Genomic DNA, 17,047 nt, shown 5'->3' on the forward strand with positions numbered 1-17,047 from the left:
TCACTTCTCTCTTCCTTTTACACTCGATCCTCGTATACTTTTAAGCCTACATTCTCATAGCTGCGAAAACATAGGAAAAACACTAAATTGCGTGCGTATCTTGCGACATAACGGTTTTTCTTCTTTTTTTTTCGTTCTTTTGTTTAATTTTGTCGGTGACGGAACAACGAAAAGAAAAGGAAGCGTATCGAACAAATACGATAACCGATTCGCGAGAGGCGGATGAAGGGTGGTCAATTGAATCGAACGTAAAAGATACAACAATAAAAGAATAGTAATAATAATACGAGCGATAATAAAATGTATATATGTACAAAAAAAAATTTAACAATCATTTCTGAAGAATTGGACTTCGGAAAAAACTTCTAGGACAAATTCGGTGGACATGTAATATCTTGTGTATGTGTATTTTAATATTTTTATCTTTTCTTTTTACCAGAAATTTCTTGATTTTCGATAACATTTGTGGTAGCAAAAATTGGGGCGGGCCGGCCTGTCGCGTCCGTTTTAAACGTCGACAGGTCACCCTCAAGGCGGCGGCACTCGCAAATACCTATTTACAAAAATATACACATGAGCAACTTACTTATCCATTACACTTGGTATATTTTTTATCTTTTGTTGTTTTCTTCTTCTTACGACTCGTGTAATGAGAGTTACGCGCTATTTTTTCGTTTGGTGTCTGTTCTCGCTTTCTTTGTTTCTGTCATTTCATTTTTTTCTTCCTTTATAATCACACTATTTATAATGTAGTGTATGCACTATATATCATTATCTGAATATTCTTTTTTTTTCATCTCATCACTAGAACCTCTACTTATTCCCCGGTTAATTCTAAGTAATGTAAATAATATGTATTGGTTGTTTTGTTTTTTTCTGTTACCGTTTAACTTTGTTTTTCCTTGTTGCGTATTAATTATCTAATCTAGATTACTTTTTCTCCTTCGTAACCTATCTACAAAAAAGAGTCATGTCTCTCGTTCAAAGACGTTAGACATCATAATAGTAGTAGTGTTGTATCGGTTTTGGATCAATCTGTTGATCTTGTTGCTCGCGGTGCATTTCCACCGAAGAGAAATGCATCATTACACTAAATTGTCCTGTCTCTGTCTCTCCTCCATTTTCTTTTCTTTCCTTCTATCTCACCTAACCGTCACGAATCTCACGACCGCCATATTCTTTTGTTTTTGTTTCCTTTTTATTTACTAAAAAAGGAGCGCCGGCGTGCATGGCGCACTGGTTCTCTTTTCATTAAATATATTCGTATCTATATATTTATAATTATTTATATATTTATATAGGTAATAAACTATATGCATATATATATATATTTATATATATATATTTATATATATATATATTTATATATATATATTTATATATATATATATTTATATATATATATATTTATATATATATATATTTTTATATATATATATATATATATATATATACTTGTGTATTCGTCGCATTCGAATCGCCAGGACGAAACTCATGCTTCAGGTAACGTCGGCTGCGGCGCACCGTAAAGCGAGAACACACGGGCGCTTCTGTGGCACTTCTTATTCCTTCTCCGTCATTTCCTTCCTTCGCAGTTCATTTGCTTCTTTTCCTTGTGTTTGTCGCCCCCATTTGTTAACTTACAAAAATGATTTATTCCGAAAAAAATAAGGACCAGTATTTCGCCCTCGTTTCTTTCTTCGTTTTTTTCGAACGTATGTTTCCTCTATTGCTTCGTTTTGATCGCTTTCTCCTCCGAGTTTACATTGCCAGTCCATTCTCATCTCGAAAATAAGTAACGCGTGCTATACACAGGATACAAGGGCTCCCTCTATGACCGATCACGGATCCATATTGATCCTTCTTCTTTTAACTTCTTTCACTGTTAGACGAATAACTCTGAATTGACTATAAAATTGGTGCTAGGAGTTTTAAAAAATGCCAGGGCGCCCATTCACGAACCCCCGAACGAAGAAACATAGTGATTAGAGCTTTCGAATATAATTATATCGAATACAACGGTCTCTTCGTTGCTCCCCAGACCACCTTCAATTCTTGCTCCCCACCAGAATAGTCCTTAATCATTGAGAATATACTCGACGTCTCCCGCTGTTTTGCTTTTTTTCTTGCTCGACAATTTTCTCAACGCGCGTTACGTTACTATAATCACAAGATTGTCGATCTTCCGTACGTCTTCCAAGTCCACAAAGATCGTTTTATATATCTTTACGTGTACATCGTTGGGTACGTGGCCATGTTTTGTGGGAGAGAAGTAATATAATTAGGGGTGGGCGGTCTGGGGCTATGCCACTGTGGTCAGAGATCTCGAAGCTTCTTTATTCCGGCTTGAACGTAGCGCACCAGATCACGCAATGAACTTCTCAATGTGAGGGGTCCCAATCTTTCATCCAGCTCGATGAAGAAATCTGCAAGTACAAAACGACAATACAGACACTTTAGCTATATATCCCTCAAATACGGAAATATGTATATGAATGATCGAATGCTCGAAACTCACCTCTATTCATATCTGTCACCAAAGCGTTTGCCTGGTCCCACAGTTCGAGACAGTTCAGTAGCAGGTTAAATTGGTAATTTTGCTTATTCATAGCGTTATAAACAATATATGGAACACTAACGTACGACGGAGCCGCCTGCGGTTGACCCGAAGCAGCTCCCCGATTTGCTAGTTCACCGCTGCTATATCCGGAACTCTGACTACCAACAGAGCCCACAGAACCAGCTGGTGATGGTGTTGGGGATAAAGATGGCGTTCCTTGTCCTTCTGCTTGTACCGGTGTTGCCTGAGCAGCCTAAAGATAAGATAGTAAATATAAGTTTTATTACATAGTCGAATAACTTGTTATTTTATGATGAAGCGTTCGAGTCCGGCACACATACCTTTTGATGGTACTCATTGAGAATTCTTTGGGTCTCTTTGATTTCGTATTTGCGCATCCTGTACAGCTTCAAATATATGAGGGATTGACAAAAGAGACTAAAACAAACGAGACACAACAATGTTTTGAAACACGCTCGTACAATCACGATAGACGGAAAAAGCTCAAAGTGCGTGCTCACCTTAGAATGACCAACTTGTTATGTATATTACTCTCTGTCGAGTTGCTCTGCTGGCTCTTGAACTTAGAGGAGATGTATCTAAGTAGAGCAAGTGGAAATCGGAAATAACTTTAATTAGGTGATACTCTTCGTTCTAGTCCAAGGGTTATTTTGGGACGTACTCACTTGATGAGACTAAGTGTATCCTTGTACATGGTGAACGATGCCCTCTCCGTGAGAGAATCCGCCTCCATGGCATTTCCAGTGAGCAGGAAACAGAGAACGGCTTCTAGATAAAGCATACCCTGCGCCGTGAGTTCGCATTCCTTGTCAGCGCTATGCTTTAGCCGCTTCGCTTCCATCAGGTACTGATTCTGGTCCCTACTAGCATGTGAACATACGAAGTCAATTCAGGTGTCCATACTATCCCATACTATACCATGTCCAGGTTCCATACTATCGGCACAAGTTTAGCGCACGTGGTTTCAACCGAGGCAATGTAACATTCACTTACCACCTATCCTGATCCTCCAAAACTTCATTCTGAGGATTAAAGTAGGAATAATACACTCGTTGAGGCGGAGGTGGTGGCGGTAATAAACTGGTGTCAAGTTTCTCTTCCCGTTCGTGGTTGGTTGGTTGTATTTCACTTTGCTGTTCAACAAAAATGTCATCGTTCAACAAACTTGAACGTTATTAAACGAAATGGGAAATGAAAAATGTCATTTATTTAGTACCTGACTTGAAGATGGCCTAGGTGTAACTGATCCGGCATCAGAATGTTTCCTCTTTCTCTTCCTCTGCTCTTTGTGTTCTCCCGACTCTTTCGTTTTAGTCTCCGCGGAACACACAGTACCGAAACTGGACACTGAACTACAACTCGGGCTACGTTTCCTCTTGGGCAGGCTACCCGCACCACTACCACATCCACTAGCACCTGCACAGACGACACCAGCCCCGAAACCGATGCCGCAATTACTCTTCGTGTCCGATATGAGTTCGCCCTTGATCACAGCGCGATTCTTAAGGTCACCGTCGACCAACAATACGTCACCGTGAATCCTCGTGTCGGAGGCTACTTGTTGAGGCGGTGGCGTATCGACAATCTCCCCTTCCTCCGGCGTAGGCGGTCGAGGGGCTTGTAAAGTCAGCGTCGAGGCTTGTCTCGACGACGGCCTCGTGTCCGGAAGTTCCGTGCGTTGTCTCAACTCTTGACCCCTCGACAACTGGGATATATGCGGAAGTTTGCTCAGGTCGATCCTGCAGGGCAAACTTGGCACACCATTCACGTAGGTGAGCGGTGGGAAAGACTGAATCAAATTGGATGCCCGTGACGACGGTCTCTTGTACGGACTGTCTCCTCCTGTCGGTGTATTCGCAGAGGTGTATTCCTCCACGTAGATGCCACATTTTCCTCCGCCTTTACCGCCTTTCCCTCCTTTACCTCCGACCTTTCCTCCTCCCATAGAAGATGAAAATACTTTCCGAAGAGTGTCGCTCTTCTTCTTGTCCTGTACGTTACCCGCGTCCTCTTCCTGTAACTTCGGACCTGGGCTGTTATCGCTGTCTGAATTTTCTGGAGAAGTAGCTCTAGTCGGTGGTGCCCTTGGCCTTGGAGGTACTCTATATTCACAATAAATCAAATTCATTAAATCTTTTTACTTAATTCAATTTTATCGTACAAGCCCTCTTGCACAATAATTTACCACCCCTTCAATTGTGCAAGAAGATCCTGTTCCTTAATATATAAGACACTTACCTGGCAACCTGAATACGATTTCTCACGGACAACTCAGACTCGCTATCAGAATCAGACCCGCCAACATTGGTCACCCGTGAGTTGGACCTTCTAGGTTTCGCCTTCGCGGGACTCTTTCTCTTCTCTTGCTTCTTCGGCGAATCTGCCAGTTTACTCCTTTTGATAGGCATTCTTCTCCAGCGTGTATTATCATCATCGGAGGCACAGTTGTTTTTTCTATTTGGCGGGCGTTCATCTTCGCTGGAAGATGCACTCAACTTGGATCTCTTTTCGTTTATTGGGACTACTACGGGTGACACCCTGGTCGGTCGATCGCTATCCGAGTCGCTAGAAGCTCCCTGTGACCTGTCATCGCTTCCATCATCGCTGGTCGTTATGGTGGGTTTCGAAAGAGGCGCCTTCTTCTTGGGACTACTCACTCCTCTCGTTCTGTTACGAGGTTTACCATTTTTCAGATTTTCTTCTGGCGTCCGATGACCACCTTTCGTATTCTTGTTGGTAAGCTTTCTGGGACGACCCGGAGGTCGACCTGGTTTCCTGGTGTCCGCCACTTTTGGTTTTTCTGGCTGATTTTCCTCCGCTGGCTGACTTTTCTCTTGATCCGAGGGACGATCACTGTCACTGTCCAGCACACTGATCATTGTGGCGTTACGAGTGCTTTTCAGGGCCTCGTCGAGCTGCCAATCATGAGCTGCCTTTTCCCTGTGCGTTCTAGCGTCCGTCGTTGCCGCCGGAGAACCTTCTCGCCTATTGCAATCCTGTAAAAAGTAATTCTCTAATGTAACTGTCCTGATACCAGTGGGCAAAAATATATTTAGATGGAATGCCCTGACTCAAAAAACGAGCCAGTCTGTTACGAATGTCCATTGAAGACCACAGCGGGACTCGAAGTTGGACAAAGTTTGATGAGGTACTACGCTGAACTCGGTTAAAGTTTCAGAAGATGATTATGCTTCGTATTTCCATGTATTATGAACTTGCAAGTATCATATAAGTTTATGATTATGTTTTAACGCACACACCCAAACACCAACCACTGTGAATTATATCAATTAAACATGAAACACTTAACCTCTTAACAGGCACATCTTTTTCGCTTTACTAGTGGAAATGATTAAACGTTTTTATAATGGAAATGAGGATGAAAATGAGGATACATAGCTGTCGTTAGATGCATATTTTACATATTTCCATATTTTGGTATAGGATGTCGTAGCTCGAATCGATGTAAAGATCATTAATTAAAGAAATCAACTAAGTTAAAAATAGCCCAACTATAGTAAAAATATTGTAACGGATGAGACTAGATTTCACAATGAAATAAAAATCAAGCAGCAATACCTATAACTCTCAGGATAACTCTCCAATTTCCAAGAACTCTCACTGAACTCGTACAACTCTCTCACCTCTTCAACAATTTTTACAGAACTCTTCGAGTTCTCAATAATACCGAACTTTTAGGAAAATAACATATACAACACACATTTCTGCCACGTGCAGCCAAATTTCCACCTAACACGCTCCTCTCAATCGATACTCTAAACTCTACAGTCTACAGATTTTGGGTTTCTTACTCTGGAGGTTGTGAAGTACTTTTGGAGGATCGTTACCCTCAATAATCTTAAGAACTCGCCATAAGTCTTGGCATTGTCATAGTTAGGGTTTTTCAAACCAAACAAGTATCTTTTATTTCAAGTGTTCCTTAAATTTATTGTCTATTTGGGGAAGATACGAGAAAGTTGGGTTTCCTCACGTTCGGTAGCAACTTTATCTCGGGGGTGGCTAAGACCCTTCCTTGTCCATCAACCTTCTTCTTATCCAATCAGAAGTAATGATCATTTCCCTCACTTTCCTAGCCAAAATTGTCATGAACAAATCTGATGGCGCTGGATACACCCGTCACTAGCTTTCCTCCGCCACAGCATCGTCACCGAACTCCACTGGTTTTACATCTTTAGATCAGTCAACACCTCCAGACTGATTTTCTATCTTTAGTTCAGTCATATCTCTTGATCGGATTCTATCCTTAGTTCAATCGCCAGTTAACTTATATCTATACGCACCGAGCGTAACTATCTGTGTCTACAAATTGTTGGAATAAATTGCAAATTGTAACCTGTTAACTTAGTGTATACTCAATTCAACCACCTCTATTATCCTAACCGAAATAGGGGATCGATCATTTCGTAGCGTCGATTGCATAATCGTAACGGGAATTTACGACTCTCGTTGACGCGCTTCCTCGCGGTCGCGTCTCTCCGCGAACGGCCGAACAGCCACAAATAAATGTATTGCCTTTATATCAACATGCAAAAACGAGTTATCTCATCACTTGGTAGCTAATCAACTAGAAATATACTTTCTTTATTGAAAAATCCCCTGTTTTGTAAGTGTCTGGTGTCTACCAAAGATAAAGTCTGCTAAAGATATCGTTGCAGATACAAGCGCAAGGACTAAGACCAACCTAATTGAGATTGACTTATCTTTGTTGACTCTTAACTCTGTGATTATACCCGGTTAATAAGACGAAATTTATTTCATTGAGAAAAAAAAGATCGAATTGAACAAAGATTGAGAAATTCTGCTCTAAGTTGAACATTCGTCATCCGCTCGATCCTCGTTCGTTCGTCATTCCAACGAATTCTCACTTTCACAATACGAAACCATCATGTGTGTTAAGAGGCCAAAGAACACCAACATAAATGTCAACTACAGATGAAAACTATACCTGAGCTTGCTTGTTTTCCGAATTCTGTTCCCCGTGAGACATGTTGGTCTTATTGAAGAACGAACTGAGGTTCCATCTCGGTTTCGATTCCTCGATCGCAGGCGGCGGTTCTTCGATCAAATTTTCATTCTTTGGTGATACCGATGGAGGAGTGGAAGGGCCTTTGGTGGGTTGCGTGCTGGCTTCATCCTCAGAATCGTCGCTGCTGTCAGATCCGGAATCAGAGCCGGAATCAGAGCTTGAACTGGCGCTACCGGAACTCTGTGGAGCCTGAACGGAAGGACTGGGTGGCCTTTGATGAGTCGTTGGGCTTGGAGTACCTTTCGATTGCAACGGGCTCACCGGTGGAGGTGAGAGCACTTGTTCAGGAGTCAACTGCTTCGGCGGTGACGGAGGTCTGATTGGACTCAGTTGCCTCGTGGGTGAGAGAGGACCCACCGGTGACGGACCCATGGGTGACATGGGTGCCAGGGGTGGCGGGGCTGGTGTCATCGCTGGTATTAGGGGTGTTGATAAACTGTGAACATTAGTAATAATTTTCTAATAAATACAAATTCGTGAAACGTTCAACTTTGTGTCTGACTAAATAAAATTTACTGTCAGTTCTAAACTTAAAACTTATTATTGTTATTTCTAGACTAAAAAATAATAAAGTAGTTGAAATTACTTGTTGTTTCAAATTGCTTTTTTTCTATCTTTAATATAACTTAGATTCGAAGTTCTGTTCGTTAATAGACTGAGTTGTTGAACATAATAATATGGTAAAAATAGCGAGAGCAATAAATTCAAGATGAGAAATAATATAGCCCCTGTATATCGCCATGGTAGGATGATAAAATAAGTTGATAATTAGCTATAAATAGGTGGGCGCATTAATTTTGGATGGAGATAATGGGACCGTATAACAGGAGTATTAATTAGCGATCGTATTGATAAACGGGATACTTACTCGACCGTGAGGTCTGGGCTTCTGTTTCCCCTTGTCGTTCGCGATGACGTTTCCTGTGGAAGAAAAACGGAACGATTACCAATTAATTGTATAACATCGCTGTAATCGCGATCTTCACCCATGTTTCTCTCTAACCGAATCTTTAATCCAATAATTGTTACAAGTACGAATTAATTAATATAAATACTACAAATTCAATAATAACCCCGCAAAATAGAATATTATGATATTCAATAATTTAACGATATTATTACCTTGCTTGTCTCATCATCGCTGTCCTCGGATAAACTCAAGTCCCGCTCCAAATCACTGTAACAAGAATGAACAAAGATTTTCAGTAAAATTCCACAAAATAAAAGAACAAAGAAATTAACGACTTTATCAAAAGCATCATACAGAAAAGAAATCCAATAGGGTCATTTTCATCCATTAGCGAATGTGCAAAGATCATTATTTTTATAAACATATATAATTATCCAAGTTTTTGACTTTTAAAGAAAATAAATATATCTCAGTGTTTTATTTAGAATAGCGGCAGATTATATTGCAGTTATTGTTGTTTAAAAGAAGAACAAGCTTTCACGCGCATTCCCCAAAGAAATTATTCAAATCCCCAGAAATACACCGTTGCAGATCTATAAAATATTGTGTACGTAGATTGACGGACTGTTTAATCATTTTAACCACTGTTTTAATTAAGGAAAAAGAAATTTTAGTATTTCTGACGTTAAATAGAATTGATTGTTAATCGTTCATTCGCCGAGTAAGGCTCGTTAATCGCGACAGCGTATTATACGAAATCGTCGAGAGTGGAAACAGAGGCGAAAAAAAAACGAATCGAGCCGGTTCTCTTCGAACGAAGCACTTTCGATTAGAATCGACAAGAAAAAGAACGCGGACGCGGAGAAGAAACGCGTGCCGAGTTCACCGACGCGCGGTGCAACCTGTAGAACACGAACGACGCGAGAGGCTTAGGTAGGAAACAATCGTTCATTGATCTCTGAAACCGCTGTTTCACTTCGCCTCTCCACCGTTGGCTTCTTTGTCACTCAGCAGCCCGCGTGTTTCTTGCTTTCCCTGCTCACACTTTCGCTTTTGACTTCCATTAACATCCGATCGGTACAGTATTCGATTATGTGGTACACATACCATTATACGATCTAATGCAATGTACGACATCATATCATTGTATGAAGCGGAGAATATTCTATTACACGATGTTACAAATTGCAGCAATATTCGAAAGACGAGATAAAATTCGTAGATTTTTATAGCCCGATATCCGTGTACTTTCTATAACTTTCGTTTTAGTGCACGCTGGATTATTCTTGTTATAAACGACGAATATTTCGTTTCATAGCGATGGAAATACTGTTACCCGTATGAGATAATTAATATAATATAACTATAAATATAATTGAGAAAGTAAAAAACATGAAATGCTATACATTAAAAAATAGAATGGATAAAAGTTTGATGCATTTCTACAGATGCATTGAAAGTATTGAAACAACAAAAGACGTGAGATCACAATACCTCGCTTTATACAATGCGCAGCAAAATCCCAAAATTACTGTAGTAACTTTAGAATCGTACTTGTAGATTGCAGCGTACATGATGTACGTGGAACGAGAAGTTTGACACTTGCATACCAATGTACGTAACCAAAGGTAGCAACATTCTAATTTAACCGGTGAATCGGTGAACGACAATAGCAGTGCGTCGTCAAGCATCGTAAACGCGCATCAGCGAGCGTAAAGAAGGAGAAAAATAAAGAAGAGGGTCCTTTCACCCTCGATCGGCGAGGCACGCGAGAGGCGGCGACGCCACTCTAAGAACGGGTAAAGTGCAGCGAACAGGGGGGGAATGGAAAGCAGCGAGAAGAGTAGCTATGGGGAGGCAACGAGAAAAGAGAGAAGACACGGTCTGCGAGATAAAGAGGGAAAGTATACGCGAAGCACCGAACGCGGATGTACGAAGGTTCATCGACCCTAAACACGCTGTCCTGCGCGTCCTCGTCGATGCCTATGGATATGGCCGACTAGCCGTGCCTAACCTCGGGTTTAGTCTTCTCTCTGCTCTCGTGAATTTTTCGTCTAGCGAAAAAAAAAGCAAAAAGAAAAAAAAGGGGAAAAAACCCTTTTCGTTTTATCGTGCCACATTCTCTCTTCCTTCGCTCAACAGGCAACACACGGAATAGTAGAAAATTGTCGAATCGAGAGATCAAACCGGAATTCCATTCACCCTTGGATTTTATTGATTTATTAAACGAGATTCAGTTAGAAGTTTTGATTGACTTTGAAACTACAACGAGCTTCGAAAGCTACGGGTTGGAAATGGTGGAATAGCAAAGGAGAATAAAGTGGCAAAATCGGCGAACGAACACACGGTTTAACGATCGTGGATTGCGACCTCGTGGGAACCCTTTCAATTTCGACGCCATGCCGTTCGTTACCTTCGACGGATTCTTCGCCTCCCCCCTCGGGAAACGACAGCCGCTTTATCTTCTATCGGAGCGCGAAAGAACCAGGGAGGTACAAACTGGCGTTTAGCAAAGTTCAACGATCTTATTCTCCGCAGATTTCTTCTCTTCTTCTTCTTCTTCTCCTTCTTTTACTTCTTCTTGGGAACGTTCCGCGTGTCGGGACGATATGATAGTCTGAGGATCGGGACGAGCTGCTTTAAATTGCTCCAGGTAGCGAGTCAAGGCATATATACATGTACTATATATGCCTGTAGAAATTAAATTGAACATTTTGTGACAATATAAATTTAAAACTTTGTTTATAGGAACTTTGGTGGGTACAAGCTATTCGTATAGCTTGTTTCTAGCTTCGATCAAAAACGAGATGTTTCGATGAAAATCAAACACGCTACAAAGTCCAATTTAATTCTAGCAGACAGAGGAGAGTTTCCTGAATACATCGGTGCAAGAAACGTTGTCGAGTTTTCTAGATATCGCAAATCAAAATTTATCTTGGACAATGTAATATCATATAGATACGTTCGCGTTTAGACAATTGTATTCAACCTGCGGGAGTTCGTTTAAAATTCATCTAAAATTGCCGTACGATATTGTACAAAGAGGAATTTTTGACGGCTATTTATTACGAGAAACTGAACTTCGAGTAAGAGATACATGGTTGGACCGAGTTTATGGATCGGGAAGAAGAGTTCATGACCATTCAAGGTTTAGAGCGAACGTGACAGAATGCGTGTTAAGAATGTCTACGTAGTTCGTTTGAAGCGAGTGAAAGAGATTGTAAAACAGAGGATACAAGGACATAGATACATTGCCGAGCTAGTTCTTGAACAGCAGTCATTGTGTCGGAAGCTGATGGCAAGGCGAGAAGGAAAACGGTACTCGCGGTTGGAATCCATTTCCATTTGTCAGCGCGTTAACGCGGCCCCGTCATTGCGGAAAAGGAGCAGAACCTGTTTGCCTGAACCCGGGGAGGCAGACCTTCTTTAACCTCGCGTGATCCGCCGCGAGTTTGCAACGAGGAACAGGCCAACCGCGTGTACGCGCGAGAACAGCGAACCAACAACACAGTGGCGACGTAGTCGCGTTACGAAAAGGGAGCGACATATCCGGCTCCTTTGGGAACCGGCGCGAATCATTTCCGGGGGAAAATGAAAAAGAAAAGTCCATGACATTATTACGAGGTCGTCCTTTCATCGAATTAAACGCTTTGACGACGGCCCCGTGTAATTGGCAACGAAAAAGAGACCGGAATTTCTCGCGAATCTCTTCGGATCCCTTCTCTCTTGCTGGCTGCCGTTCAATGGAATATTTTATTCGTACGGGAAATCCGGTTATCCGGTTTCGTTGGGATTTAAACGTTTGGTCTTCTCGACGAATCGCTGGGATACGATCTATTTTCTATCGCAGGGCCGTTCGAACCAGATTCGTCTCGGGCCTCCGATCGATTCTCTCTCGGAATTCACGCAGAATGGACACGCCACATTGTTCGGAGGACGAGGCTCCGAAGATAGGCAGATAGAGAGAGAAAGAGAGAGTCACGCGTGTCCATTGTCTCGATAATTGAAGCGTCGCTAGACATTTACCGGGAACGAGACGAGAGGATTTTAAAAAGAGGTAGAACGCGATTCAAGTGCACGAGTATACGTGAAGAGAGGCACGAGGCGCCCATTCGGATCGCTCCAGCGAACAATCGTTCGTCGGTGTTCGCCTATTATCCATTAGCTCATCTGCCAGTCTCTATCAGTCCGCTCTGGCGACGGCACGTGCTCCTGCCTGCCTGGAACACGCTCGATGAATCTCGGCCGCAAAGAGTGCCACCATTGCGAGAATTAATTAAGCCGGGTAAACGGCGAGGAGCACGTAAGCAAACGAACCGCTTAGAGCGCAGTTTACCTAATTACTGAATCCGAACGGTTGGGAACCGAGTCGGAAACAGGTTGGAGAGCGGACTAGCATCGTGTCACCGACTCAGGAAAACGGTGATTTCGCGGATTTACAGAAACTTTTTATTGCAGTTTTTAAGAATGATTAGTTCGAGCCGTTTAATCTTTAGAGTGTTCAGGGTGGATATATCACGTCTGTAAGTATGAAACCGGAATTTGCTTATAGATGGCCCTAGCTGATAATGTAGTTATCACTAAAGTGCGTCATTGATGCCAAAAATCTTTGTTGACCTCTCACAAACATTTTCGACTCAGAACAATACAAGTTTCACACAACAGCATAGTTTGTAATAGCGTTGAACATGTCAAATTTTGTGCCTGGAAACTACGATTTGCGGACAGCATTGATTTTCCGTTACCATTTGAAGAAAACTGCTGTAGAATCGCATCGAATGCTCGTCGAAGCTTACGGTGAGCATGCTCTTGGTAAATCACAGTGTTTTGAGTGGTTTAAAAAATTCAGAAGTGGCAATTTTGACGCGAGGAACGAAGAACGTTGAAGACCACCGAAAACGTTTCAAGACAGCGAATTGCAAGCATCGTTGGATGAGGATGACGCTCAAACGCAACAACAACTCGCTGATCAATTAAACGTGACACGACAAGCCGTCTCCATACGTTTGAAAGCCATGGGAAAGATCCAGAAGGTGGGAAAATCGGTTCCACATGAACCGAATGAAAGACAGCAGGAAAACCGAAAAACCGCTTGCGAAATGCTGCTCGCCAGATACAAAAGAAAGTCATTTCTCTACCGAATTGTGACTGGCGATGAAAAGTGGATATATTTTGAGAATCCTAAACGTAAAAGAACATGGGTAGCTCCAGACGAACAACCGACATCGACTACAAGACCAAATCGCTATGGACGGAAGACAATGCTCTGTGTTTGGTGGGACCAGAAGGGTGTGATCTATTATGAGCTGTTAAAACCTGGCGAAACCGTTGATACTGAGCGCTACCGACAACAAATGATCGATTTGAATCAAGCTTTGCGTGAAAAACGACCAGAATATCAAAAAAGGCAACACAAAGTAATTTTGCTTCATGATAATGCACCATCACATACAGCAAACCCGGTCAAGGAAACGATTGAAGCGTTCAGTTGGAAAATACTTTCACACGCGGCTTGGCTCCGTCCGATTACTATTTATTTGCATCGATAGGACACGCACTTTCTGATAGGCACTTCACTTCTTACGAAAATGTACGAAAATGGCTCGATGACTGATCTGCGTCAAAAGACCGACAGTTTTTTTAGGCGTGGCATCCACCAATTGCCAGACAGGTAGGAAAAATGTATAGCTAGCGATGGGCAATACTTCGAATAAAATATTTTTAATCATTTTCATACATTTTTCGTTTAATCATAAACGTGTATTTTCTATACAAAAATTCTAGTTTTACATTTACGTACCTGATATGTGTCGGGTTGACGTCAATAGGGTTAGGGGCGTTTAACGAACTTTCGCTAGGGTTAGCCATGGTTGTCACAATAGGAGTAATGTTTACTATCACAATCGTAAGTATTACAACGTTATCGAGTAATCGCGGCGATTAGACACGAATCACGGTGGTCTCAGATTCGATAACGAATCCACGGCCAACGGGACGACGAATACGATATGATACACGATCCTGATGTCACTCAAAGTGCAAGTAGGACTGCTCGGAATAGACTATCTATGTCCAAGTGGAACTGCCCTTATATAGCTCTCTCCCTGATTCTCGGGTCAATCGTTGTTCCTATGGCGAGCTATACAATTGTTCCATACTTCTGTTGGGTACACGTCCCTCCCTTAACCCGGGCTACATTCAGTAGCCCGTTATGCCACTTCGAGCCCAAACATATCAGACATAAACATTGTCCTAAACCTTGAGCACAACTATTTCTTAGTTTTATTACTTAAATGTAGCTAAGTGTACTTAAGTAAAGGTGTGGATTAGGGTATTGGTGGTTTTCCCAATATTCCAAAAGGAAGACGCCTCGATGTCCTTTCATCTCCGACACATAAATTCGACGAAAATTATTATTGGCACCTAAGGATAAATTTAATCACCTAGGCTAATATAACTTGAGCCACGATATGGCAAGATTATCAATTAGATTATTGAACGATACTTTGGACTGCGGGTCTATTTAGATTTGTACATTATACTTTGATACGAATGACATTTAATGAAGTATGCGTACAAAGTATCATTTTGATTTCTAATAACGTTAAACAAGATTTCAAGCTGCATACGTCTTACGGAAGAGATTCGATAATGATCATCCGTAATCTCAAGATTACGTTATAAGGGAGAGAGATCATCGAAATCGACGACCTAGCGAATTCAAGAGAGAACTACAAACAGTTCGTAGAAACAGTAGACTATCGCAATGAAAGCGATTTTCAGGTGAACGATGAGGCTCACGCGGCGCTTTTCCGTGTTGCGTAATAATTAAAGCTAGGAGTGCGCCTCGGACGAAGCCGTGGATCGCGATGCGCCTGGTAGGCAATTCGTAAAACGGGAATCGCATTCCTCGTTCCATGCGCATTTATAGACGGTGGCGGTCGCAGACTGCGACAGTAAGTTCTGCTAGCTATTAAAACAGGGACGATGAGACGCAGGAAATATGGAAGGAGGTCGTCGGTGATGTAGAAGGCCGATGGAGGACGATGGAGGGTGAGAGAGGTGGAATCGTTGGAGGTGGCGATGAAGTACAGAGGGGAGAGACCAGAGTGGATAGAAGAGAGAAAGGAACGAAGTCAGCGGTAGTGGCACGTAGAATTTCACCAGGCAGACTAGCAAGCTGCCTGTTGCGAATAACTTCGGAAGTTCCAGCATGTATACCAACGTATTTCTCTCTCGGTCTGCTATTTCCTCTCTCGTTCTTGTCGCGGCGAAGCCTTCTGTCTCCTCTTAACTCGACCCGTCTCTTTTCGTCCTTCGACGCCTCATTCTGTCTCTCTTTCGTTGCATACTACCTCCCTGCCTGCCTCTCTGCCCGCACCACTAGCTCAGTTCCTCCTCTCGTATCTCTCCTCGTTCGTTTTTAACCCCCTCTGTACGCGTTATCCAAGCCTCGCCACAGATATATACTCGTTGCGTCTCCGTCACCAAAACCTCCCCTCGCGTCTCAACCCCCTCTGGGCTCCCTTTTTAACCCCTTATTACTTCCCCTTGCTCCACCCGCGATTCAATTCCGTCTCTCTTTTCTCCGCTCCCTCCCCCACACAGCCCCCTTCTTCACCGCATCCTCCACACGGTTTCACCGGTTATCGGTGTCTCGTTTCGGCTCGCCTTCAACCCCTTGCTCGCTTTTTCCCTCGTCCGCTTTACCTTTTCTGGTTACACGCTATCTGCATCCGAGTTACCTCCACGAGCTGCAGTCGCTACACACGCTACCTTACTCCCACCTCAACCAGGACCGCCCTTTCTCACTTTGCGCGTCACGAACGTCTATCTCAGCGTCTTCGTCTTGCGTCTCTGTCCTTGCTACCAACCCTTCGATTTCATTCCCTCCTACCACGTAGTTTCCGGATACGCCGCATGTGCGAGCACACCGTCTGCGAGAAGCCACCACGCATCTGTCGACCGTTTTTCGATGGGGGAAAGCACGCGTACACCGACGACGTCGAACGAGGAGCCGCGTCGACGATAATTTTGGTGCGAGCAGTTGTTTAAGCAATTGATTTCACGATAGGTGCTTTGAGAAGTAGTTATGTGTTGGTAAAGAGTAGCGATTTTTGCGGGGAAATTATTTTACTTGTGTCATAAGAGGACGATGGATTACATGGGGAAATACACACGAACAGGCTGATGAACGATAAAAATTGACGCACGGTCAGATCTCTAGAACGTGACCTTCACAGGGTTTTTTCAGAGCCTGCGCTGGGTCGAATAAATGTCAGCATGATCTGTACCCTTTCTCAACTACCATCTCAAACATTTTTATATCTTGTACATTTTTCCAGTTAAATTGGATATATTAAATATACAGTATGTATCCATGCACGATAGTCATATTGTCAATCAAAGGGGCCGTTGCAATAGGAAACAGCTTCCACAGGCCTTTCCAACAATTTAAGTGAATCAACAAAAATCAATTAAAAATCAAGTACATAGACGCTGCTTCTCA

The 17,047-nt window shown here is 42.5% G+C and overlaps 1 protein-coding gene across 10 annotated transcripts in view; it reads right to left on the reverse strand.

The window, feature by feature from the left end:
• Nucleotides 1-1,433: 1,433 nt before the first annotated feature.
• lilli (AF4/FMR2 family member lilliputian) overlaps nucleotides 1,434-17,047 on the reverse strand; it is a 168,057-nt gene continuing 152,443 nt past the window's right edge. For 7 of the 10 annotated variants that reach the window (XM_033332185.2, XM_076619359.1, XM_076619358.1 and 4 more), the window contains 11 exons: nucleotides 8,751-8,805; nucleotides 8,497-8,549; nucleotides 7,548-8,064; nucleotides 4,820-5,577; nucleotides 3,798-4,683; nucleotides 3,575-3,714; nucleotides 3,247-3,444; nucleotides 3,082-3,189; nucleotides 2,902-2,998; nucleotides 2,519-2,813; nucleotides 1,434-2,426 (listed from right to left, as the gene is read on the reverse strand). In XM_033332185.2, coding sequence (XP_033188076.2) covers nucleotides 2,317-2,426; nucleotides 2,519-2,813; nucleotides 2,902-2,998; nucleotides 3,082-3,189; nucleotides 3,247-3,444; nucleotides 3,575-3,714; nucleotides 3,798-4,683; nucleotides 4,820-5,577; nucleotides 7,548-8,064; nucleotides 8,497-8,549; nucleotides 8,751-8,805 — 3,217 coding nt within the window. In that variant the 3' untranslated portion in view covers nucleotides 1,434-2,316. The remainder of the gene's footprint in view (nucleotides 2,427-2,518; nucleotides 2,814-2,901; nucleotides 2,999-3,081; nucleotides 3,190-3,246; nucleotides 3,445-3,574; nucleotides 3,715-3,797; nucleotides 4,684-4,819; nucleotides 5,578-7,547; nucleotides 8,065-8,496; nucleotides 8,550-8,750; nucleotides 8,806-17,047) is intronic. The other 3 variants (XM_033332189.2, XM_033332186.2, XM_033332188.2) reach the window with 3 other exon arrangements.

The sequence above is a fragment of the Bombus vancouverensis genome, chromosome 6 (genome assembly GCF_051014615.1).
Source record: "Bombus vancouverensis nearcticus chromosome 6, iyBomVanc1_principal, whole genome shotgun sequence".
NCBI classification, from domain to species: domain Eukaryota; kingdom Metazoa; phylum Arthropoda; class Insecta; order Hymenoptera; family Apidae; genus Bombus; species Bombus vancouverensis.